The sequence below is a fragment of the Corvus kubaryi genome, unplaced genomic scaffold (assembly GCF_017639235.1).
Source record: "Corvus kubaryi isolate FWS band 111438036 unplaced genomic scaffold, C.kubaryi_AGA036_p1.0 37382, whole genome shotgun sequence".
NCBI classification, from domain to species: domain Eukaryota; kingdom Metazoa; phylum Chordata; class Aves; order Passeriformes; family Corvidae; genus Corvus; species Corvus kubaryi.
In genome coordinates, this window is record NW_024581124.1 from 7,772,255 (window position 1) to 7,797,831 (window position 25,577).

Here is a 25,577-nt window from a genome sequence, read left to right on the forward strand (position 1 = left end):
TGTCCCTGCAGGTCCCCCTGCCCCCGGGTCCCTCTGTGCTCCCCTAACGCTGCTCAGCCGGCGCCTCTCCATCTCGTGGAGACACCTCCCAGCCCTGACTAAACTGTCACCATCATCGTGCTGCTCCTTGGAACAGACATTTATTACCCATATTGAAACAGAGGAAGCCATTTCTTGATCTGTTTTACTGATCATTTCATCGCAATTAGTCAGATCAGCTTTCACAAATATTTCTCGAAAAGCTTTCCTTTTTGTCATGCACAAAGAGCAGAGAACAGCAAACAAGATCAACTGTTGTCATGGTAACATCATGCCCCAGCAGGTGAAAAATTCAGTCTCGTGGCACTAAAAAAGGACGAAATGTACTGAACCTAAGCATAACATCAACCACAGCTCAAAAAGCTTAGTGTTTTTTTTCAAAGACTGGCAGATTTTTTAGCAACAAATGTAGAGATGCAAATGTTAAAAACCCCCATGTGAACTCTGGTGACATCAGTAATTATTCAACTGTCTCAGAGAAATTTCATTAGGCAGAAACTTACATTAATATGTTGCATAATTTTGGAAATCTCTATGAAAAGTTTAGCCCAATTTTTAGAAGTTATAACTGACTTGAAAATAGAACACATTTTTTCATTTCAAGACAGACACAAGACAAATATGCTGAATAATTTCAAGGATTAGGTGCCAGAAGCATCATTCAAAAACAGCTCTTCATGCTCCAGAAATTCTGTTTTCAGAACAGATAATATTACAGCCTTCAAGTAAGACTGTACAATCAATTTTTCATCTTCTGTGAAGCTAAGAAACACTAAACAAATTTATGAGTAAAGCAAAGTATTTTGGGCCAGAGCTTTCCCTGCATGGTTTTTTTAAGGAAAGCTGTACGGAACCATGCTCTGATCCCTCTAGGGGGTCCAACCAAAGCTCCCTTAACTCAAACTGTCTCTGAGCAAGTGCCCACCTCAAAACACTTCACTGCCATTCAAACAGGGGGCTCGCTGATTTTGGATTCCTCTGCTGGTTGTAGACATCCCTGAAAGGGTGGGCAAGTAACCAGCAAAGAACTCTTTGGAAAAGTGGTCTTAAATCACAGAGACACAGAATATTCTGAGCTGGAAGGGACCCACAGATGATCTGGCTGACACTGAACAACAATATTAAACCAGAGACAGAGACGCACAAACCACCACGCAAACACACAGGTCTTTCAGAACTACCACAGCTTCTTATTTTACTGTCATGAATCTGTTCTACATCTCTGCAGTTTATAAGGACAATATTCAAGGCATTTTTGAGGAGAGCAGAACACAAAATACTTGGTGTTAATATAAGAAACAACACAAAATCTAAACAATATACTTGCCACTTTACTTTTTCTTATCTTCTCTTTCCTAGAATCTCATTAATGATGCCAGGTAGATATCTACGTACTATTCTGCTTGGTATGAAATTGAAAGAAAACTAAACCATCAAGGCCCCAGCTCAGGGATGGAAGCAACTGCTTAAGATCAGTAAAACAGTGAAGTGGTTTATCTGACCTCCCCGAGTATCCTCCCCTTCATTAAACCTGACACGAATCCAGAGTCCTGACTGCTTTCCACGGGGCAGAAAACCATCAGCCAGAGCTCTAAGTCACAATCAGAGTCATTTCTTTACTATTTCCGAGTCTCAGCAAATGACCTATTTGGCACCGCCAGTCGCTGAGGAATTAGCCTGGGTGCGGCTGACAAGGTGTGCGCTGCCGCCGGTCCCGGAGCATCAGCTCTGCCCCACTCCAGCTCCGCGCGGCAGCGGGGCCGTGGGTGCCCCACTCACCCCGGGAGCAGCCCTCATCCTCCCTCCTCATCCTCCCTCCTCGTCCTCCCTCCTCGTCCTCCCTCCTCACCAGCTCGGGCACAGGCATAGCCAGGCTTCCCCCTGCCCTTTCCAGCTGTGCTGCATCACCCTCGGGAACTGGAATTCATCTCCCCAGTGCTGTGACCTTTGAGCAGCGCTGCCCAGGGGCTGTCCTAGGGAGGGTCCGCGCCCGACACCTCCACCAGAGGGGAGGAGGCAAAGCAAGCAAAAGGGGTAACTGGGTAAGGTTTGATTAATATTCTTTATAAAGGAAGGCTGAGCCGTGCTCAGCCTCGTGCTGCCTGAAGTACCTGAGGCAGGAAAGCTTTCTGTGGTCTGTAACATCGATAAATATTTACATTCTGCTTTATTCTTTCGGTAATTAACTGCTGGAGGCTGAACAGGAAGATTCAAGCTCTGCTCTGTCTGTCTCCCGCTATTGCTGCATCCCTGAATTAGACCAGGACATTCAGGGTATTAAGGCATTTATATTCGTCTAAGTAACTGAAGCTCAGTCACAGCTGTTTCCAAGGTAAAAACTTGACACATCAGGGAAGCACAGAGTTCATGGTTTTGCTGCTGGCCCATTTTTTAATGAGATGTGTAAAACAGGTAGAGACTGCAAAAGATTTTGCCCTCTGACACTCAAAACAACCTGAGCAGTAAGAAATTCAGTTTCTTTTTGCCTGTAAATATCGGCACCACTCATACCCTGAATATGGCTTTCAAAATCTCTTTCTCACTGTCACATTGGATAAAATTCACATTGGTTTATGTCCTCCTCAAAAACATGCACAGTCTTTGTCATGGTTACATTTCCTGGTATTTAACCAAAGTTTTATATTTAAAATATAAACAACCTGAAACCGACTCATAAGTCTGGAGACCATTAGGGCAACCAAGCAGGAAGAGTCTAATCAGAGCACAGAACCCTCTTCTGCACAAAATACCAGCTGATTAACAAATAATTCTGCTGAAGGAGAGAAATGGAAAAGGGAGGAATAATGATGCAAAACACCTTTCATTTGTGAACTGACTGAAAAATAGATCTTGACTTGAATGATACAAAGAGGAGAAATAAACCCCAAACCTAACCAACAACTCTGCACAGTGAAAATAACCTGCTCAGGGAAATCTCTGCAAACTGTGGGGCAATGTAAACTTTATTACTACTTTATTATTATTATTACTACTACTGGAATAAAGTACTCCACTTTACAAAATTAAGTGCTGAAAATTTCTCCTGCTGAATTAAAGATTAAAAAAAATAACTCCAATGCTAATAACATTTAGCCTTAGGCCTCGTCCTTTCTAATTTTTTCATTTCATAGAAATCAATTGTTGAGGCAGCTGTAAATTTAAAGCTTTGGAAGTTCCCAGGAAAGGCTGTGAGGAGAGGAGAAAAGAAAAGGAAAGGAATACTGAAAAACACCAACCACAAAGAATCTCTTCTATTCTCTATTTCAAATTACTATTTATCAGAACTGAGAAAAAAGATTTTACTTGATTAAAATAAGCCTCATGTGTCATCTTAGTACAGCAACCTCCTGAGCCAGCCACAGACAATATCAGTGTAATTTCTGAGCCCTCCCAACTCGTCAGTTAAAACCAAACCTGTGGTGGAAAAGCTATTCATGAAGAAGGAAATGGATCTCTCACAAGGTAATTGCAATTCTCTATGCAAAGCAAAACCTTGGAGAACATTTTAAAACTACAAAAAAATTTCCAGCACTTTAGACATTTGAGACCAGATACTGTCAACTGTGCTTCTACCTATTATGAATTTCATTAACATATATTTTTTGTTCCTATTGAACTAATTTTCAATTAGTGCTTGTTTTTTCTCCTGATGTATTTATTTCTTACAAGGAATGCCAAGAGATCTTCAGTCCTCAAGCAAACTAATTAGTTTTAATAAAGACAGAAGAAATTATTTTGGGTTAAAAATTAACAGATAACAAATTTAAATGATGCTTCTGCTTCGCAGTGGGCTGAAACAGAAGGTTAATCAAAGGGGAGCATCAGTTTATCTCCCATTATGAATAAAGATTTGGAAATTAGGCAACATTTCTAGGCACGTGAAGAACTGAAAATCAGTGAGAATTTATGTGTTCATATGTTGACTATCTGAGAACCTCAGGAAAAATAAAAGTAGGCCACAAGATAGCAGGGAATATTCCAAAGAAATGGAGCCTCGCTGCACTGCTGAACACGTTACCTCGGAATTATCAACAATATTCACTGGAGATCCACTCTGCCCTGTGGTTCCCAGGGACACTGCCTGGTGTCTCATCTGTCACCTGAACACAGCAGCCAGGTGCCCTCTGCATTTCACTCCAGGCTCTGACAGTGGCTGTGAGTGCCTCTGGAAAGTCTGGGAGGGGAGGGGTGGGAAAGGAAATGATGCCAAGATTTTTGTCTCCTGGAGATGGAGATGAAATCTCCCCAGACTGACATTGGGTTGAAATGAAGCTGAGCACCACTGAATCTCTCTGATGCAGCTATCACCAAAGTGAAGAATGGAAGTGAAAATTAAAGATAGCCCCAGATGGCTGCACATTTATGAAGTTTTCTAAATCATAAATTTCATATAACCGGTTATTTTTTCCAGCTGTCTGCTAAAGAATGACACCTGCCTGCAAAAAAAGTGATTACCAGGCAGCGCCGAGGTACCAGGGATCAGATGTCTTGACAGGTCCCCTGTTCCAGTGACAAAATGTCTGTCATCCTAATGGGCAAAAGAGCACAGAAAAGATTAATATTTCCCCTAAATATCCGAATGCAGAAGATCTAGTTCCAGAACTGCTACTTAAAGCATTTCCATTGCCTGTAGCACTAAACCAACTTCTGTTCTCACAAAAACATTCTGACAGGAAGATACATCTCTGAGAAACACTTCTTAGCACCTCAGAGCAAAGGATCCCTGCAGCCGTGGCGAGCCTTTGGCGAGCTCATTCCTGCCGCAGTGGACACTTCGAGCGGCCGGACCGCGGCTGGGGACACTCTGATGTAAACGTGCAAAGCCAAGGGCTTATGCTCACAAACTGCTCAAGGAACAGCAGTGGCTAAGCATGGTGCTTTTGATGAAATGTTTTACATTTCAGTGTATGTATTCAGTTTTAACTCTCCAACCCTTCACAGGTAAAGGGCTGATCCCAGCTCCTCTCCCTTGAACAGAGGCTCTCACAAACACGTCCTTTATTTCCCTGCGTGGGCCTTAAGAATTTGTGAACCTAAACTACCACGGAAACAAGCAAACAGGAAGGGCGAGCTTCATCTGTTCTGTTGACGTGCACGTAAGAAAACTTTTCAGCTGCTAGAAAGAAAAGCTCTCCCAAAGTGCTGATGCGATTTCTCTAATCCACATGCAGAAGAACGGACCCAAGACAGAAGGCAGCCTTGTTTCAACACACAAACCCCAGGTTTGCCCTGCTTTGCTCTTCCACATCACCCTCACGTGTTTCACACTGAGCCCAGGGCAGGGTTTGTCCCACCCCAGCACTTCCAAGTTCCCTTTGCAGCCTGAACACAGCAGTCTGTGATGTCCTGCCTTCCCCCAGAAAAGGGAATTCTGGAGACAGGAATATGGGCATTTCCATACCTGTGCCAAAGTGTATCCACAGCACGTGGGCCCCACTCAGGAAACCCCAAACCAGCTCCAAGGGCAGTAAGACACCTCCTGTAAGCTGCAGGTAAAGCGATTTTGTGGAAAGCCAACAACAATTACATTGTAAGATACGTCACAGGCAAAATTGAAACACCAGTCTCTACCTGGACGATGAAACTCAGATGCTTTCCCTCTCCCTCCACGGGAGACTGTGAAAACTTGGAGTGCAGGGTGTGAATACAGGACCCAGCACCGAATTTATAATTTGCCCCAACAGCAACGAGAGCATTTTGATTCTCTCCTAGATCTGCGTATCCCTCATTAGCAATCCTTTCCCTCCATTAATGCTTTACTGTTGTTCTGCTTTCTGAGCTCCCAGCAAATTAACACTAAATTGAATTCTATAGAGAAAGTTGTTACAGGCTTTCTCCCCCATGCCTGATTTAATCTCATTTTCTTCTCCTTCACTCTATGCTACATTTAATGTGGAAATTATTTCTAAGATTGATTTCTGATGATAATACTTATCACAGTTCAGAGGATTATTCTTCCTGTCTATTTTTGGCCAATTCGCAAAGAAAAGATTTGATCTGGAACAACTTGTGAAGGCCAAAAGTGGTATTTAAACAAAAGATAATTTCTTTTCCCTTCTGCTTCCCCTTCACAGCACTACACCCAGCCTGTGGCAGGAGACACAAAGTCCTCACATATTTCCTCCTTTCACAAATAATACCAGCAAATGGTGGAGAACGGACAGAAGAACTAGAAATAAACCAGTATTATTCACTTGAGTTAGATGTATAATAAATTCTTTTCTTTATGGACAAGCCTACACGTAAAGACATTCTTCTACAGTTTTCAATTCTTTTAAGAAAGGAAAATTCTTATTTATTGGTGCTACATCATGAATACAACCTTCTGTTAAAAAAAAAATATTCTCCATATAAAATTATCGCTTTTTAAACCCCTGTGCTTCAAATGGTTTGAAGTATGGTGGGAGATTATCTGCTTAATCCATTTCTTTCACTTGGGCATTTCAGATTTCATGCAGCTGTGCAGAGTTAGTTCTGCTTAACAGACCTGTGCAGCTCCTCACGAAGTAGAAAAAGAGTCAGGAAAAAAAAATATACAGCCTTAGGGTGGTTTAAAAAAAGGGAAAGTGCAGTGAAATTGAACTACAAGGGAGAAATTCTGAGTTACATCTCTTACTGACGCTGTAACTAGCTGGAGAATCCATGTTACCTTTCTCCTTTTATTTTCTGCTGAGAAGGCAGCAGCTGAGGGAAGCTTGTTAACTCCATTTCCTCAAACTCAGGATTCTGTTTCAAATCTTGTCAAACTGGGAGCTGCCACTGGATGAGGAGCCTCAAATGCAAATTACTGCGGCCCTCAACACTCAGATGATGCTGTATTTGCCCAGAGGAAATGAAACTCCCTGCCAGCGTGTTTTGTATGTGTGCTTGATTCAGAAGATCAGAATTTGAGCCTTTTCTTTACTGTTTCCAGCATAATTCAGCATGATTCACTCTTGGTGCTGCCGAGACTGTATCACCTTAAATGGGCTTTAACTACATAATTAACCAAATGAGTTCACTTCACTTTATTCTTTCTGTGAGAATGACTGGATTCAGTTAGTGCCGTCTCCTGAACTCAGCCTCTGAACCACTGCTGGCTGAACCATATGTAGGAAATGAAGAGCAGTTTTCCCTGAAGGTCCCAAATCACCCTCAGTGAAGTGATCTGCCTGTGCCGAGTAGAGATGGGACACGGAGTGTTCTGGCAACCCACATCTCTGCCATGGGAATCCCTGTCCTGGGCCCTGGACAGGTTGGAAAGCATCCAGACTCTGAACATTTTCTCTCTGCCGGATTGTCAAATGCCATTATTTCTTCTTATGTGGAAAATGTGTGTTGAAAGTTGCTCAAATGCCAAAACTTGTCCAATCCTGCTATAATGTAGTAGAGAATAATTTCTAAATTTAGGAAGTAATTGCTTTGCTGTCCAGTGAAATGAACACTAAAAAAATAATTTCCTCTAGGCAAGCCCTCATGTTAAACACCAATTCAGCCTTCAGTGAACACGAGCACTAAAGCTTTGGGAAAAATGAAGCTGTGCAGCTCCATTGTTGCCATTTTCTGTCTCCATCGGTGCTTGCTGTTTCACAACACAATCAAAATAACAACAGCCAGTGCTCAGATGTCATCCAATACACACTCACAAAGTGCTGGGCAAATAAAACCACTCAGTTCTCTCGGGTAATATTCCTTTTTGTGGAGGATTCTGACTCTCCCAGTTGTGGTTTTATTAGAATTCTGAACAAAAAAGCTGGCATTTCTTTGTGCAAATGAAAGGATGGAAAGGTTCTAGTTTCAAATTACAGTCTGCCTGACACTGCTGCCCTAAAGCAGTTCCTTGCCAGCCTGGATCTTGGGAGCACTAAGGCTTTGATTTCAGGAATTTCGGAGGACTGAATTCCCAGCTTCTAAAGAAAGAGGCTGGAGTGACCAACCAAGCAAACAAGCTGGCAACAGAACACACTGCCAAATCCCCAGCCAGGTAATTGGTATCGCTGCTGCTTTGGAGAAAGCACCAGCAGTGGTTTGCAGGCGTTCACCTGGACGGGTTTGAGCTTCGCATGTGTTTGACAGAACACGTTCCACATTTAAATTATGATTTCACCCTTCTTCAAACTTGCCACCAATCCTGCTGGGGGAGAAAAGGGCAAACCAAAAAACCCAGAGACCAAACTTGCCATAAATGTTCAAAAAGAATCAAGGGGAAACCAGGATGAAGCTGCACAGACCAGTCTGTGAATGGAAATCACAGACAAAACCAAAGAGAGATCCAAGGCTGTCCCACCCAGCAGTGGCAAGCACTGCAAACTCCCAAAGTACTTTGTCACCTTCGAATCCTGCCTGTCTGTGGGAAGGAGAAGATATTTAGTCCTGTTCCTAGTGGTGGGCTCCCAGCTCCTGTCTCCTACAATAAAACCCTCAGCAGATTCCATCACCTTGCTGCCCACAGGCAAGAAACAACCCTGCTTTAGACATGGGCCATTTTTAAAAGCAGTGCTTCGTGCTGCTTGTGAAGGGTTAATGCATTCCCAGGGAACACAGGAAAGCTGTTAACAAACTTATGGAACAAAACCTGCGAGTCTCCAGCTGCAGATCAGAAATTCCCTGTTGTTTACAAGGGTGATCATCTGCTATGGCAGCAAAACATCACCCCAGATGAGAACAGTCAAATTTCCACTTCTAGTAGGAGCTCTTTTGCTCCGTGGGATCAGACCTTAGACATTGCAGTGTATCACTGCCTGTGTCACTCCACCCAGAAAATCTGGGATCGTAGGCTGGGGCCAACACTGCCACACAAAAGTATCAAGGGCATGAAAAGCATCTATCAAAAATGTCTCTTTGATATTTTCTGTTTATCATGAAACCACATTCATTTAAATAAATTACTACAGAACTATGAAATACCACAAAGCATGGCTTTGTAGAAGTCTGTTTTTTTTTGTTTAAAATGAATTAATTTCAGGTCATGACCAACATCAATCTGAGTGTTACCAAACGATCCATAGAACACTTGAAAATAAGACCCACAATGCACAGTAACTGTGTTAGGGAGCTCAGCAGATGTCACAGATAAATACAGTGTCTCTCTGGGTTAGCACCCCAGAAAACACACACAGCTGATTTCATCTCATTTGCCAAACAATTCACTTTTTGCATAGGTTTTGGTAGAGAAAAGAAAGTAGGAAGCACTCAGCACACTGCAAACTTCTGGTCACTAACTTGGCAGACACCCCCAAATCTCTTCCTCTGGATCGTTCTCTTTTTCTCAGTCTGAAAAACAGATGCCTCCTCTGCAACCGAAAGTGAGCACTTTGCTTTGTCCTCAGTGTTTGCAGAACTCACCAGTATGACTGAACCTCCAGATTCCTGCCCAGGACTGGGATGCAGAAGGGGCTACTTGCAGATATGAATATTCTGTGAGAAATGAAGTCATTAGAACTGTACTGGACCATTTTAGCTTAGGCTCTGCTAGGCTTCTGGAGTTCGGGAGTTTGGGTTTGGGGTTTTTTTTTAATTTTGAGCATCTGAGTTTCTTCTAACTACACTAGAAAGTTTTTATATCAGGATCTACCTAGGGACCATTTGAGCGTCATTTATCCGGATTAACCCCAGGCCCCTACAAATAGTAAATCCTGAAAAGTTAAGATCTTCCATTGGGTCATTAGTATGTGCCTAAAAGTTTCTACCAGATTAACCCAATCACTTATTTTCTCCCTCAATTTTGGGGGATGACTCTAATCTCATCTGAATGAAATTCATCCTAGAACAGAGAAAAAGGGAGAGAGGGGAAGAATAACAGAGTAACAAACATTGCTTCGCTCAGGATAAATAATCACAAAAGCAGGAGCATCAGGAAGCTCTTACTCCACACAAAGTGTTCGAGAGGCAGCGCTCAGAGGACTGAGATGACAAAAGCCTTTGCAGATTTAGTGATTCTGAGAGCAGGGGCAGCAAACCAGAGCTCAGTGCCACACAGGAACCCACTGCACATCTGCCATCCCTGAGAGCCTTTCTCCGATTCCAAGCAGAGTCTTCCTGTGGAGCAAACTGAGACAGATTCTCAGCCAAATTTTAAATTCCTGTCTTGCCAGCAAGACCGGGTACATCCCATAGCTCCCAGGAGGTTTAACCCACAGCCTGAAGTCCCACTCTTGCTCTCAATAACCCCTGGCAGCCTGGGATATAATAACTGATTTTTGTGGCATTAGAACCCTTTCTGCCTTGCTGCAGTGTTGTGGCTCTGCAGGGGAGGCCACGAGTGGAACTACAGAGGAGTTCAGCACTGGAAGAAAGAGGAAACATCCATTCTTGTTCTTGGCTTTTTTGTAACGTAGTACTTCATCTGCATCCTCAGAAACGAGAACCTCTACAATCTTTAAAACCTCCTGTATTCTAAACTTCTAGAGGATGGTGATGGAGTTTTGAAGACTAAGCAAAAGAGAGGTTACTTTTAAAATATGGCCCAAACTTCCAAACTGAGCATGATACAAAATCTTTTACATTTTCAAAAAACATGAACAAAGAAACCAGTGCTGGTACACTGCTGTAACACAGCACTGACCATTTCCAAAGCTGTGAGGAAAGGTAGGTTAATGTGACCTAAATTTCACTGGTTTTTAATCAGCAACTCTTCAAAAGAACAGACAGTATAAGAGTAATGGGGGATTTTCCCATTGTTCTGAGGAAGCTTTATTACACATCCTCAGCTACACCATTCAGTGACAGGCAGGTACACAGGCACAGAACTGTGTGAGCTAAGAGAACAGGCTGCTAAAAATAATTTGTTTTGTTCAGCAATAGCTTTTGTCATTATTCCTCTTTTTGCGATTTTGCAATCTGTGAGGAAGGCTAATTTTTCTTCACAGATCTCTGCATGTGTTCTAACAGCTCGACCCAGGCTCTGATTTTTCAGCCTGCTTAGGAACCAGAAGAGGCATTTACAGGTTGGGAGACATTCATGTCACTTGAATCAAACCTACTTGAGACACTTTTATTGCCATATTCTAAAGAAAAGATTCAAGAACAGGAATTGTGGGGGAAGAAAACGGGAAAGACAAATATTAAAGCTGCTATTCCCTAGCAGAAATAACCACCTTGCTTTTATTCTTGATGTTTGCAACTGAAAAACCCTGAACACTGTTTGTTCCCAGGCACCCCTTGGACTTCAGTCCAGCTCCACACAGTGGGAATTCCTGTCTGTGCCTCTCTCATCCCAGCAGAGCTGAGACCACGGGCAGCAGCACCTTCCCCTGGCTGAGGCTCTCCCCCCTGCAGGACCCTCTCCTTCCCCTGGTGCTGTATGGGACATCCCAGCCCGGGCACAGCTGCAGCAGAACCCTGCAGCTGCTGCCTGGACACAGCTCCCTGCTCCTGCCTCCACAGATGCTCTGAGAACCACAAAGTTTGGAGAAGGACAGGACTGATGGAAACCAGATGGAGAAATCAGCAACAAGCCCAGAGGACTTCTAATGAGTCACAGATCACAGTTGGCAACTTGGCCTTGGAAAATCATCATAACACATTATTACAGGGCTTTTGTAGCTTCTTATTTCACCAGTATTTTGGAACTGCGGAGCTTTTTCCTTTTATATAAATTTACTTTTTGTACCATCTATCCATTAACAGCGGGGTCCCAAAAATCATATTTACTTTTTGCAATACACAAGAAAAATTAAGCCCCTTAAATACATTTTCAGATCACTCAGAATATTCTTTAAATTCCTATTCAAGCTGAAACAGTTATTTTGAATTTGCCCAGAACAAAAATTTGGAAAAACTTCTGAAAGCCATCCTTATCCTTCAGTATTGACCACTGTACATCTCTTTAAATAAATTAGACGTGTATAAATCTGAATCTGCAAATCAAATGTGGCACTGGACTCAAAACATCAGCAAATTTCACTAAATACGTTGCCAATTTGAGTGACTAAACACTTTTTTGTTGTTTTTGTGTTTTTTTTTTTTAATTTTTAGCTCTAACTCCTCCTTCTGACAAGAATTCACAGAAAAATGTGACATTACCAAATCTATGCTTTCTGTGAGAGCAACTTCAGTCCAAAAACACTTCATGGGCTAAAGCATGGATGACTTTCTTATGCACCATCCAAGATAGGCAAGATTTAAGTCCTAAGTGGTTTCAAATGGTTATTATTGACCTGAAGGGAAAGGGCTTCACTCCCTGTAATATTAGGTAAAATATCTAAATTAGCGCATTTAGCAAACCCCCCAGGTGCTCAGCTACTTAAACATGCTTTAACAGAGATTTTACAGTGCCTCCCTGACTGTGCTGTTCAGGTTACTAAATATGGTGTTACCTTCCCCCAGAGGCAGAGATTTCCCACTCACACTCGAGGGGTTGTCTTGGTTTTAAAATTAATTATATGGTAATGTGCTAAAAATGCTGCTACATGGGAGGACTGCAGCCTTATTCATTTTATAGATAAGGACACGCTCCTATTTCAGGAAAATTATTTCCAGAATCTGAATACTTCAGGTCTTGCACAGGGTATGGCCCAGCCCGTCTGTCAATCCAAATGGGTTCATGTGACAAGGAGATGGACTCCCAAGGCTAGAATCCAAGGAAGAGAACTGAAATTAAAATCCAGAATTGAAGTCAAAAAGCCCAAAAACCTCCAAAACCCTCCTGCTGATACAGCAGCAAAGGGAAATGGGGTGGGAAAAACTCACAGTAATTTTCTGTATTGGTGATGTTGTGCAAAAGTAGATTTTTTCCCCTCAGTTATCTGCCAAGGAGAAACACATAAATTGCAGTTCCCTGCAAGTAACTACCAAAGTCAAGCATTTGATTCACCAAATTTTCCCATTCTCTCTCTCATGCTCTCCAAGGCTCTGGCTCTGAGGCTGGCAGTGCTTCCACTACAGACAGAATTTACATGGCATGCAGACATTGCAAGGACACGAGGAAATCCAGGCAGATTGCTCAGAGAATTTCCATCATTTCCCCTTGGCAAGTGAAAAGCCAAGAGAGAATTTCTTTCTTTCAAGGTAAAGCTCAGCTGCACTGAAAACTACAAAATATCCTCCTAAAATGATGAGAGGAGGCTGGGCAGGAGTTTGCAGCCTGTGTCCTATTCTGCTCTTTGAAACAAGCAGCTGTGGCAAAGATGCAGCAGAGGGACAGAAGGATTTTACGGAAGAGCCTTTGTGACAGCCAAGAGCTTCTCCTTGGAGCAGGGCTCAGCTCAGTGTCCCCTGGTCACGGACTCACTGTCAGAGACAGCAGTGCCAGCCAGCCACGGGACAGGCAACGGGAAACATTTCTATCTCAGATTGTGCCCTTTGGGCAGCAGGGATTGCAAGGAAGTGTAAAAAGGCTGCAAGCCTAAGGTTCACACAAGGCCAGTGCTCAAACTGAGCACAGGACTTCCAGGATGGGAGAAGGCTTTGCTTAATAACAATCTGGAACGATAGAAAATCCAGGAGGCATCTATTATTCAGTCAGTGAAGCCATAAAAATTACATGACTTTTAACACACTTTTTAATTGCCCTTAATTATTAACATTTACATTGCTCTCAAAATGACAAAGTGTCTCAGTTGGAGACATGGTTAAATTTTTAATAACATTGGAAAGCAAAGCAACAAATCTCAGAGTGTGGACTTTAAGCCTGCACAATATTACCTGTGTGTGTATTTAGAGCATGTGAAAGCAAAGTCAGACTCCCTGTGAAAGACTCAAAGCAGTTTGCAGAGCTGGAAGTACCTCGGAATGCTGAAGGCATTAGGAGCTATTTTTCACAGGCAAATAACAGAGAGACGCTTGCTTCTGTCTTTAATGGGAATCAGGAGGTATCCAGCCTTAAAAAAGGAGCCAGACTTACAACTGTCAAACATCCTGGTCTTATAGGAAATGGAAAAAAATATGGAAGAAAAGTAAGAAAACTGAGTTTGGTTCAGAACTATGGCTAGAGGACAAGCAAACAAGGTTCTAGTTTCCTTCTGATCCTTTGGAAACAAACCTGCAACCAACACTTCTTACTTCAAATGCAAACAATGAAAGCCTCAGGTGACAACTAATGCACAACTCCATGTGCACAGGACATGATCAGTCTGCTAAAACTAACTCCTGAAGCTGTAAAGTTGGGTCATAGGAGATTAATTACATAAATGAGAAATGCCCAGAATACATCTTCTCACTATTGGTACTCTTCCTATATTTGGGGCTTTTAAAGTATTTTTTTATGTTGACTTCAGATCAAACTATTCCCAAATTTGCAAACTACACAACACTTTTACAATGAAAAGTAGGAACAGATTCTCTTATGAATGCATTTTGGTCAGTTTTCTTTATCTTTTACTTAGTCCCCAACTTCATAACCTTGGTTCACATTTCAGAATCTGACAAGAGCAGGGCTTATTCCAACTAAACCAAATTACAGGTATTAATTAATGGCTCATGCTTGTTTGCCAGCTCCTGCAAGCAGAAGGTTAGATAAAAATGTATTTACAGCAGAATTTAATTACCCATTTTCAAGCCACTGGCCTCCTGGCAAAAGTCTCCCAACGTAGTGCAGAATAGGACTTGGATTAAGAATTAATTTACTGTCAGGAGTGATCTGCAATTTAATGGCTTAATCAAGTTTGCTATGAAATTGGTTGGGAGCTCTGGAGCCTGATGCTGCCCCAGAGCTGCTGCACCACAGACAGGTTTCAGAGATCCATAACTCAATCATCAGCCAGCAAACCCAGAGCTCTCCCCATAATCAGGAGCTGCCTCTGGCAAGTTTACAACTCCCATCACAGAGATGCAGCCCATGGGCTGGAGTTCAGGGCAGGCATGGGACTCCTTCCTCCTCTCCCAGCTGAATCCCCAAACACACTGTACGTGCACGGATACCAAGGTTGGCACGGAAATACAGGCCCAGAGTGTGTCAGACACATCCTCCTTTGTCTCCTTAAATCGCAATGCAGAGAAAACCATTAATAAAGACAAAGGGTTTTAGCACAGAAATGCTTCTTTCAGCTGTATTCAGAACTGTCCCTACCGTGGGCAGTGCACGGAGCTCCTTCTATAGGAGCACAGCTGAGGGTGGAAACAGAGAGGAAAACTTTGAAATCACAGCTGAGATAAAATTAGCTATGAACTGAGCCTTTTGAGTGTTAAAATTTTGAAACTTACAAGATCTTGATTACCTTTAAAAATCAAATCAATCCACGTTTTCTACTAGAAGCCAACTGATAGAATAGCAACAGCCTAAGTGCTGAAATAGAAAATGTCATGCTAGGAATAAGGGTACAAAAACTGTTCTCTTGAGCTTTCAAAGCCAGATTTTAACGGTCTCAGAGGCTCCAGCCTTTCAAAAATATGAATAAGCTTCTCACATGGGGTATTTAGCTGGGCTGAAATACTCCAGACAAAGTCTCTGCAACTTATCAGTGGTTGCCAAAGTATCCTGGTGAGAACTCCTAGAAGTGCTTTGAAGACCACACCATCACAGCAGCTTACCTTTCTATTCTACTACTTCTTCCCTGCTAAGATGGTGAACCATCCTGATGTCTCTTGTTCTGTCTCCCAGGGATATTTAAATCACATCTGGCACAATACTACCAGCACATCCAAATGCTCTTTTTCAGCACTGAGGGTTGCTTTCTTTCCTTCCCCTCCAAAGATGGCTGAGAAGATAATTGTTAAACTCCTCAGCATCTGAGCGAGTTAGTGGGTGTTCCATGAGAAAAGCAGAATGGTCATTCACAAAAAATTCAGAATGGTCATACAAAAGTTGTCAGCTATTTAAACACAATTTACGCTCTCTCAAATAAAGTCACTCCATGCTGGATTCCTTTCAGCATCAGACAGTGGCAGGCTTAATTCTTCACTTTGTAAATTCAGAACAGAATTTGCTTCCTGCAATCATCTTTACATTTCCACACTGGATTCCTTCCCAGGGTGAGCTGTTTGGAGCAGCAGCAGCAGAGCCCACCCCCATCTCAAGTGGGAAGCCAGGCTGCAACCCTCAAAATGCCAAGGCACAAAATAGCATGCTTGTCCCAATTTCTTCATGTTATTTTGGTATACTTTAGGAAAAAACCCAACACATAACTCATTAATTATAACCTTTCAAAAGTGTTTTCCTTTCCCCCAAACTGCTAAAATTTAGCAGAGCTGCAGCCAAAGTTCTAATAAAACTATTTTTAGCTTTTGTCACACAGAGAACATCATGAAGTAGGTCTCATCCTTCTATTAATGCAAATGTATTTAAGCAGTCAGCACAGGAAACTTTAAATATGCTAATCACTGCTTCTCTGGACTCCAGCCTCTAATGCCTGCGCTGATGTGTACACATCACAGACAGGCTGAGGGAACACCATCATTTAACGTGGCAATAGGTATTCACAACGCCATAAAGTGACAGCCACATGCAGATTTTATTGCCACATTTATATATTTCACTAATTTCCACACTCAACAACCTTTTAATACACACTGGTCTTATTTTCTGGTGTCTGAGCCGAACTGTGCGTTAAAAATGGAACTGCTTCTGATAATCACACGCACTGGTTTTGTTTTTAAAGTGGCTCAGTGCTGATGAAAGGGACCAGATTGGAGTTCCCTGATAATCCACAAGGAAAACAAGGCACTGGCGGGGCAGTAGCTCAGCCAGCTTCCCTCCAGTGCATCTCCACTTAAATCCCTGAGAGAAAAACTAAAAAAAACCAACACACACATCTCACATCTCTAAGTCCCAATCTGACTCTGCCTGCTCATATCCTTGGCCTTGCTTCTTATTTTTAGCGGCAGGGAAAGCAGCCAGAGAAAGCAGCCAGAGAAAGCAATGCCTGTCTGGGGCTGGGCTGCTGCCCACGAGCTGCTGGGCTCATCCAGCAGCACACACCCCCCAGGCCAGCACACACATCTCGGGTGTGCTTGGAAGACCTCATGAATTTTATCTAACAAAGCACTGAGGTGAAGTATTAAATGAAGAATTAAATGCTTCTCATCTCCTGGGAGTCCCATCAGGAACGAGATATTCTCTGCAGCATGTTGCAGTGATAAGGACAAAATACCCAGGACAGATGTACATAGCTCTTCACTTTTATCAATACTGAAAATTAATGTTTTTAATTACCAGTGTGATCAAAATAGTAGAAAATATTATTTTGAACTTTACTTATCTACTACAGGGTGTACAGCAGATAGTGTCACATCTGAGAGACAAGGCCTGGAGAGTTGTCCAAAGCACCTGTTAACACCTAATCTGTAAAACTAAACTAGAAACTGAAGGAAAGAAGACCATTTTTTAATGACACACAAATAAGTCAGCAATTGGAGGAGAATGTGCTAGCATAGACATAAATAAACAAATAAACCCACAGAATTTTAGAATAACAAAAGTACCTCAGCCAGAATACTGCAAAGAGAGCTACAAGGCTCCATCATACGGCACAAAAAGACAACAGAGCCTCGTGGCCAGAAACTGGGAGGGTTTTATTGTGCAGTGGCAGCTGTGAGCCCAACACCTTCCTCAGACTCCTTCCTGACACAGTCAGGGAAAATCCTGCTGCCCACAGGGAACCAGGAGCCAGTTAATAAAGAGATAATGGCTCATCCCCATCCTAACAGATATCCAGCTCCAGAACTGTTTTCTTATCTCAATAACATTTCATAAATAGTATTATCCAGGGATTTTTGCAAAAGATCAAATCCCATTAAAATGCATCTTCCAGTTATCTGTGGAAATATTGGGTAGGTCTAGAATTGCATTTTATTTTCTGTTAACTGAACTGTTACAGCAGAATATTTGAAGTGTTTGCACTCATCACCTCTCCAGGGGAAGATGCCTGTGCCACTTTGTTTCTGGAATTTTACCTGCTGGAAATGATCTAAAAATCTTCCTGGCAACTCCACAAAACATGTCATCTACTGCTTAAGAAGGAACCAGGGAGTTTCAAAATATGTTCATGAGTGGTCTTAACATGTGTCACATTCTGTTCCTTTATGACTGCATCTCATTTTCTGAATGCGGAAAGACCACACAGAGAAAGAGCTAAATTCTATTTGCCTTGCTGAAATGAGGTCTCAGATACATATTTGAGCCCATACACTCAAGCCAAGATGCTTTTGGCTCTACAGAAGCATATTTTTAAAATGTGTTGCAAATTATTTATATAGCTCATTATCTCCTTGCTGTGCTGAGCACGACTCCTTCCCCTCGTCCACCCACTGCCTCTCAGGTAAAAGGGTTCAATGTGTCTGAAACTTATTTTTTTAAGAAGGAAAAAATTAACCAGTGCAGCCACTTTGGAGGCAATTTCAATGAAACCCAGCAATGAGATCTCCCCATCATTACATTCTGCAGACAGGGCACTGATGTTGCAGCTTTCCTTCAAACACAGAAAATCGAGGTTTCTGCACGAGCAGTACGGGTCCCTCACAGACAGCTGTGTGCACCAGGGGAGAGTAAGACAGAACATCCCAAGTGATGATTGCTCCAGAACTGATTTAATCTCATGCTTATCAAAGGATCTGCAGTACAACACCAGTGACATTGCCTGTCCCAATTATTTACAGTGGCAAATAACTGAAGTATTGCACACACTTCCTCACACATTTCACAGCACTCCTGCATGGTGAGCACTGAGCATTTCCAAGTTGTCTGAAGGCACTCACAGCTTCATACACTCAATTTTAATCAATTAAAACCAGAACTGGATTGCTTTTCTTGGAGGGCAGAATGACAACTGCTTCTCCAAATCAGAGGTGCAACCTCCAAACTATTGAAACTGAGAAGCAGAAGTTTGTTTGCCTTTAGTAACCTGGTCTTGTGTGACTCCCAGCTTCATTCTACCCTCATCACAGTGCAAGTAACTTTCTCAGTGTCAAGTTCCATTTCCTGAGACACAGCAAATGCTCCAAGCTGCAAGAAGTTGCTGAAGGACAACGCTGAGAACTACGATACTTTCAATTTCAATGACAGCTTAATTTACCATAAGAATTAAAAATTCTGGGACAGGGGTTTGCAGCTGCGTAGTTACTTTTGATCTGAACACCAGCATTCTGCATGACTTACCTTGTCAGCTTTAAACTCTTCACAGAAGGACCTTGTTTTTTTTTTTTAGACCAACATTTTTCAGTGAAGCACCTCCTGCATTTGGAATCTTTGCTGAGATCCCCAGACTGAGATGCAAATATAAAACATGTGTGAGTGCCAAGCACAGGATGGGACAGGAATTTGTGAACTTCAACACACACTAATGTTCCTGTTCACACATCTCAGTTTTGCTGGTTATATCTGATTAAAAGGGACAGCTCAGAAATACATCCTTACACATCTTTTTGACATTCAATATGCTTTTCCCCAGTACACCGTTAATCTCTGATGTACATCACCAAGCCATGGGCTCATCATAGGCCCTCATATCCATATTCAGAAAGGGATTTCATTTAAAGCATCCTTCTCCCAGCTGTGTTGACTTTACAAAGTGCTGTACACTCTGTACAGCATTTATATAAACCGGATTTTTGATCCAACATTTCTGGTGTTTTTAGCCAGTGAAAAGGAAGTCTGGTAGCTCTGAGCAGTGTTCTTGCTACAGATCTAATCATTAGAACTTCTCCAGGAAACAGAGAGAAATGTGCATCCAAATACTGCTCACCTCCATTCACCTGCTGTCAGAACAGTTTGATTATTCACCCAGACAAGGCTGTTTCGTGCTTGCACCACTCCTCCTGCCACAGCCCTGCTGACTTCAGTGGTACTGATGGTAACCAGAATTTGGCCCACATGAAAAAAACACGAACATTGACACTAGCAAAGAGACTTGCAGATATTTGGAAATGGAATGCAGACCCTTCGGGTTCTAGATCACCAATTTTAATAGGACAGAGATTCTTTTGCCACCCTGTTTGCCAGAGTAGTGACTGCAGTCTTCAGCTTTATGAAGGCTGCTAAAAGCCCCTTAAAATGCATTAAAGGACTCACTCCAGTTCAAGAATGGGAAGACAACCAGAAGATGAAGAATCAGTTGTCTCATAATATAAAGGCCAGCAACAAAATCAGTATTTGTTTTTTCAAAGCCTCAGCACATGCCTGAAACAGCTCTGGACCTGAGAACAGAGGTGTGACAACTGTTCCCACTGGAGAAAGCTTTGATATTCACCATCATTTTCCTCACCTGGGTTTGATGCAATCCCTGTTTGAAAGTAAAATCTAAATTCTCATGCATCCTGTAAAAAGGAGTCGAGCAGTCCCCTAAATAATTTGTGAATTAAGTCTCAAGCCAAAATAGAAACCCATCACAAAATACACCTCTGAATTCAGCAGCAACACCACTGGGCCTAAAGATATTTGTATGGGGTTTAAGATTTACATTTTTCAGTATCATCTGAATGCTTTGCCTCCAGCCACTGAACTGGACAAGAAGCCTTGCAAGCAAATGAGGCCACTACAATATTCTGCAGTGTGATTCATTAGGACAAAAGTTAATTAAATCATGTTCTCTCCTCAGACATCCTATTTTCTCTTAAAGATGATTAAACAAGAGACAAATGTAATTAGGACACGAAAAAGTATAAGCCAAAAAGTTAATCTTATAATGTGTTTCAGAAAAATGAAGTAATAAATCACCTTGCCTTTTGTTTTGCTGTAACTGATAACAATAACACACTGGGATCCTTCAGCTTTCCTGTCTGATACAAGTATTACACTTGATGAGGCAATTTGGAGTGAAAGCAGGGCTGTGACAATAGACATTACATTTAGGGGAGAGATAATAAATATACAGCTTGACTTATGCAGATGGTGCCCTTTCAGAGAGCAATCAACACACCACCGGGTGGTGAGTGAGGTTCATGAAAATACACACTACATCCACAAACAACAATCAATATGTGAAAAAATATATATAAACTGTCTCTTGAACAGAATCCCAATTCATAATCCAGAAAATAACTGACTGAAGGGAGGCAGAGCCCCTGAATGTGTCACTGGTTCCTTGTTGGTCAGACGTATCCGAATGACAGAGAGCAAAACACAAGAAGGAAAACCATGTGCTGAAAGCACTGCCTGGGCATAAGAAAATCTGCATTCGATTCCTGAGTGTGTCTTTGACTTTCTTTAGACATTAATTAGCTCATTTGGTCTGTTCCTTATCAAGGAGGAGAGATAGCAATGTGCCATTGGTCCTCTCTGTTGGGTCAACTGCACTGCTCAGTCACCTCAGCTGCACTGAAGCCATCTGGGGATGTCCCATAGCCCTGGAGCCACAAAGCCCAAAGCCTTGTTTGTAACAGAAGCACCCCCACAGTTGGAGTGTATCATGTACAAGAAAGGCTACCAGAGGCATTTCAGCTGAATTTTATAACGCAGCAGGATTAACAAGAGAAATCACAGCTACAGACCCAGAACACTTGGAAAACACAGAGCCTGTTCTGTCCAGAGTCATGACAGGGCAGGGCTGCATGGAGCACAGCCAGGCTGCTCTGCCTCTGCTCCGGGCTCGCTCCCTGGTGCTGCTCTGAGCCCTGAGGATGCCCTGCTGCCCCATGGCAGCGTGACCCACACGGGCCAGGCAGCAGCAGAGCCTGGCAGCTGCAGCCCCTCCTGACCTGTCCTCACTCTGCCGCTGCTCTGCTCACCACAGAGAGAAACAACGGGATATGGGACTGAAGGTGTCTTTATTAAAAGGTCATATTCCAGTCAGCAATCTCTTTAAACGGTGGGAGTAAGAATATTATGTTCTAGGGAAGAAAGAAGAAAGGTCAGCCTGCTTTCATGGCTACTAATTTAATCCAATCTTATACTGGACATGTCTCATTGTTTGGGCCTTTAAATATCCTTCACTGCTTCTACTCATTCAGGAATTTAATGACCTGCTTGAAATATGATTAGAAAAAAATGCTTCTTAAAACCCCATTAAGATCTATTTTTGATGGAAGTTTCCTTCATAGCCTGCAGCTAAGAAAGGCTTTTATTATGCTGGCACTGTATCAATAAACTTAAAACAGAATTCTGCATTTGCACAGGTAATAGCTGATCTAGAAAATGCCATTAGAAATGGAAAGCTGCATTAGTCACTGCAATGATATAGAGAGAAAACTGATGACGGATTGGTAAAGCTCATTAGGACTCAGTGCCATGTATTTAAAAATGCTTAAAAGAGATGCCAAATTAGAAAAATTCAAATGCATTGTGATCAACATCAGTGTTTTCCAAAATCCAGACCCTGGCTTTGGCCATGGACATTGCTGGTTTCATTGCTAAAACTCTCACCCGTAAACAAGGCACAGGAAAGACAGGTAACCAGAAAAAGTTCCTTTCCTGGAGCCAGCAGTCTACGATAAATACCAATTATTACAACCAGAGGAATTAATATGCTTTATTGCTATACTGGTGTCCAGACTCACCATTCTGCCATCACTGAGAGACTGAAAGCCATCTCTCAACAGCAAGCAGTTAACAACCTTTCTTTTCTTACAGCGCTTTTTCCCTGTTATTTGAACACCTCGTGTTACCCCGGTAAACAATGAAACCCAGCGAGCACCTGGGGGGAGCACCAGAGATTCCTGCTTTGCACAGAGGCACAAGGGCTCAGATGGAGCTCAGATGTGTTTTAGAGAAACCCTCTTCTCACAGAGGCCTGAAGCAGCCCCACATTCCCCCCAGGGGCACAGAGGGCTGCGCCTCAGCAGTGCTGCTGGTGCAGAAACTCAGCTGCCGCGGCGCCCGTGGCGTTGCACACACAGTAATTCCACGCACAATAATGGCCTTTGATCAGCCCCCTCCAAAACTCTGAGCAGTTTAAAGGCAGCCAGGGAGCTGCACGTCATCCCTGCAGCTGCAGCAGCGCCAGGCTGCTGTGCCATGGTAACACCGGGCACCCGCTGCGAGCGCTGCGTTCTGTGCACGGAAAGGGAACCACAGCCCTGCTCTGGAGTATCACACAGGCAAAACTGGCTCTGCTGAAACACAGGCGTCTTGTCTCACAGCAAAACCACTGCTGAGACACACAGTACCAGAAGGAAAAAACTGCACCCAGTTTTTCTGATCTCCAGTGGAAATGGCTAAAAATTGTCATTATTGATACAGCTGCAGCAATTCATTAAAAATTAAATAGGAGAGAACAGTAGGTTAAAATTTAGTACTGTAAGTGCAGTATTAAAGAAACATGACTTAATATTTTGTTGGGCAATTTTAGACCTGGCATCAGAGCTTCTGTCTCTCTCAGTATCCACACTTCAAAACTATGGAAACAACAGTGTTTTAAATAGAAGCTGGTTTGGGTGTCCAAAGTTTACCCGTTATCCAGAAGGCTGCTACTGCCCAACAACCATTTAGATTTCGTGTGTTCCCCTTAAACCTGGCAAACAGAGCAGTGAGAATGGACTCCAAACAGACCCAGAGGTACAGCCTGACTGCTGCAGTCATTTCTCTTTTCTGTTCCCAAGACCCAAATCCAAACCAATGCTTTTTGGTTTACAACACTTTATGATGGTTCTTGAAGGCACAAATTATTTGTGTGTAGGAAATAACCAGCAAAATCCCCACTAATTTCAGTGGTGTGCCAGGTTTGCCTCAAGCTGTCATTTTTAAGTGTACTGGGTCTGGGTCTACAAACAACCACCTCTCTTCTCAAAGGCCTCCTGTTAAGGGAAATCTGACACAACTTCAAAAGATTGACTCCCCTTTTTTTACCAGAAATGTCTTTCACCAGACCTTAACATTCAGTTCACATCACAGCTATGTAATTATTCTTTTCAGAAGCAGAGATGCAAAGAAGGCATTAACAGCCGTTCAAAAGATCACATTTATGCACTTTTCTCTTGTCATATTAAATATAATTACTTCTGATGCAATCAAACTCATAGCCTTCAAATGGATAAATCCAGCACCAAATTTAGAACCTCAAGCTTCAAATATCAGGTTCTTAAAGCAAAGCTTTAAGCCTTTACTTTCAGTTCAGTGAGGTACAAAGAAGAATAGTGAGAACATAAGGTTTAAAAATGGCATTTTAAAATTAATTTTCTTTAAATGATTCTGTTAGTTACTGGCTGCAGAGTGCTTTGAAGATCAGAGGTGATTTATGAACATCTCCTCATAACTCAGCCACCAGGAGATGGGGACCAACTAACAAGCCAAGCCTTCTAAAAGTTTCTTCTCTAAATTCAAAAGGTGCCTGAAAATCAGAACATGTGCAAACACAAGAAATCCAACTGGAAAAATCCTGCTGATGTTCAGAATCAAGTGTCAGGATGGATACACCAAGCTGGATTGGAATGTGCTGATTAGAACCACAGACTGCGCACAGGCTCCTGCACTTTTACTCATGCATCCAGACCTAAGCACTGGAATTATTTATGTCATATTTTTGGCTTTTAAGCTCTCGTTTCATCACAAGCACCTATGTGTTTTATGTAAGTACTGCTGTCATTCTACAAGAGTTTAAGAAATCAGTACAAAGTACGTGGCTTTGAAGAGGGTGGAGTTAAACCCTCCCAAACTCCCCCCTGAGAAATCCCCAACCCCCTGAAGTTGTGCACATGCAAACAAAGAAACCCCACAGCCAAGCAAAATCAGCAGCATGGATTGCAAAACAGAACTTGTCTTCAAATGCATCAGTTGCCATAAAACTGTAAAAACAAAGACAGGACTTACTAAAAACTGCCAGAGATGATGCTTTTGATTTAAGGTGGTGACATGAGACTTAGAAATCTGTGTCTCTTCTATAAACTGGGTCTGATCAAATATTTTCTGTGAAGTTGCAGGCTGCAGTCATGATGGATCATTTCCAAACTGTGCAGGATAAAAGAAAACAAGTCAATGGCCAGTTTGTTACACCTGTGCACTTGCTCTTCCTGGCACACAGCGTGTTTCCTTAACGGGTTTTTCACTGCATGTGCCCCCAAAAGCTGCACGAAAGTGATGGTTAATTGTCCATTACATACAATAAAAGCCAATCCAAATAAATAAATTCAGCCTTGCTGAATAAACATTTCTGTCAGGGCAGGCAACAAGACTGAAGTCCAACACAAAACTCCAAAATAAGCCTTAAATGGTATCATCACTGGTACCTCAAAAGAAATTCATTTCAGAGGGCAAATGAAAGAATTCCGTTTCAACACGGGAACGTAGGGACATAGAACAAAGCAGAAAAATTCTGTCCAATATTTATCATTACACTCTGCAAGTCTGCCAGAATATCTCTTCATATTAACAACAAATTTCCAGCAAAAGTTAATACAAAGTACCATTAGAAAGCCTGGAGGTTTTTTTTGCTGTCTCACCCACTCAGCTCGGGTACTCCTGAGCTTAAGAGGGATCTTTAGACTTGATATTTCAAACCTTTTTGGATGGAGTGAGAGAAGACAACATTCTCAAATTCCTTTTCAAAAAGGTTTGGGAACAACCACCTCAAATGCACATTTTCACTCAAATATCCTTTGAAGTCCACATGTTTCTGAGAAAACTTGAAGGATCCTGAAGCTGGGATAGTTCAAATCCACTTAACTCTCTGCTAAGCATTTTTTGCTCTGGCCAGCAATCAAACACCATTTGCAAAATGACTCAGTAGAGGCCATGAATCATGGAGAGAGACGCAATC

General features: G+C 42.3%; 2 protein-coding genes across 7 annotated transcripts in view; both read right to left on the reverse strand.

Moving 5' to 3' along the window:
- RIMBP2 (RIMS binding protein 2) overlaps positions 1–24,755 on the reverse strand; it is an 81,497-nt gene extending 56,742 nt beyond the window's left edge. For 5 of the 6 annotated variants that reach the window (XM_042034860.1, XM_042034863.1, XM_042034861.1 and 2 more), the window contains exon 1: positions 24,632–24,755. Coding sequence is in view for 1 of the 6 variants with exons in the window: in XM_042034867.1 (XP_041890801.1) it covers positions 1,889–1,906 (18 nt within the window). In the remaining 5 variants the exon portion in view is untranslated. Of the gene's footprint in view, positions 1–1,888; positions 1,986–24,631 lie in introns of those variants that run through there. The other variant, XM_042034867.1, reaches the window with a different exon arrangement.
- LOC121667807 (peripheral-type benzodiazepine receptor-associated protein 1-like) overlaps positions 24,660–25,577 on the reverse strand; it is a 42,157-nt gene continuing 41,239 nt past the window's right edge. The window contains exon 6 of the mRNA XM_042034882.1: positions 24,660–24,769. Coding sequence (XP_041890816.1) covers positions 24,749–24,769 — 21 coding nt within the window. The 3' untranslated portion in view covers positions 24,660–24,748. The remainder of the gene's footprint in view (positions 24,770–25,577) is intronic.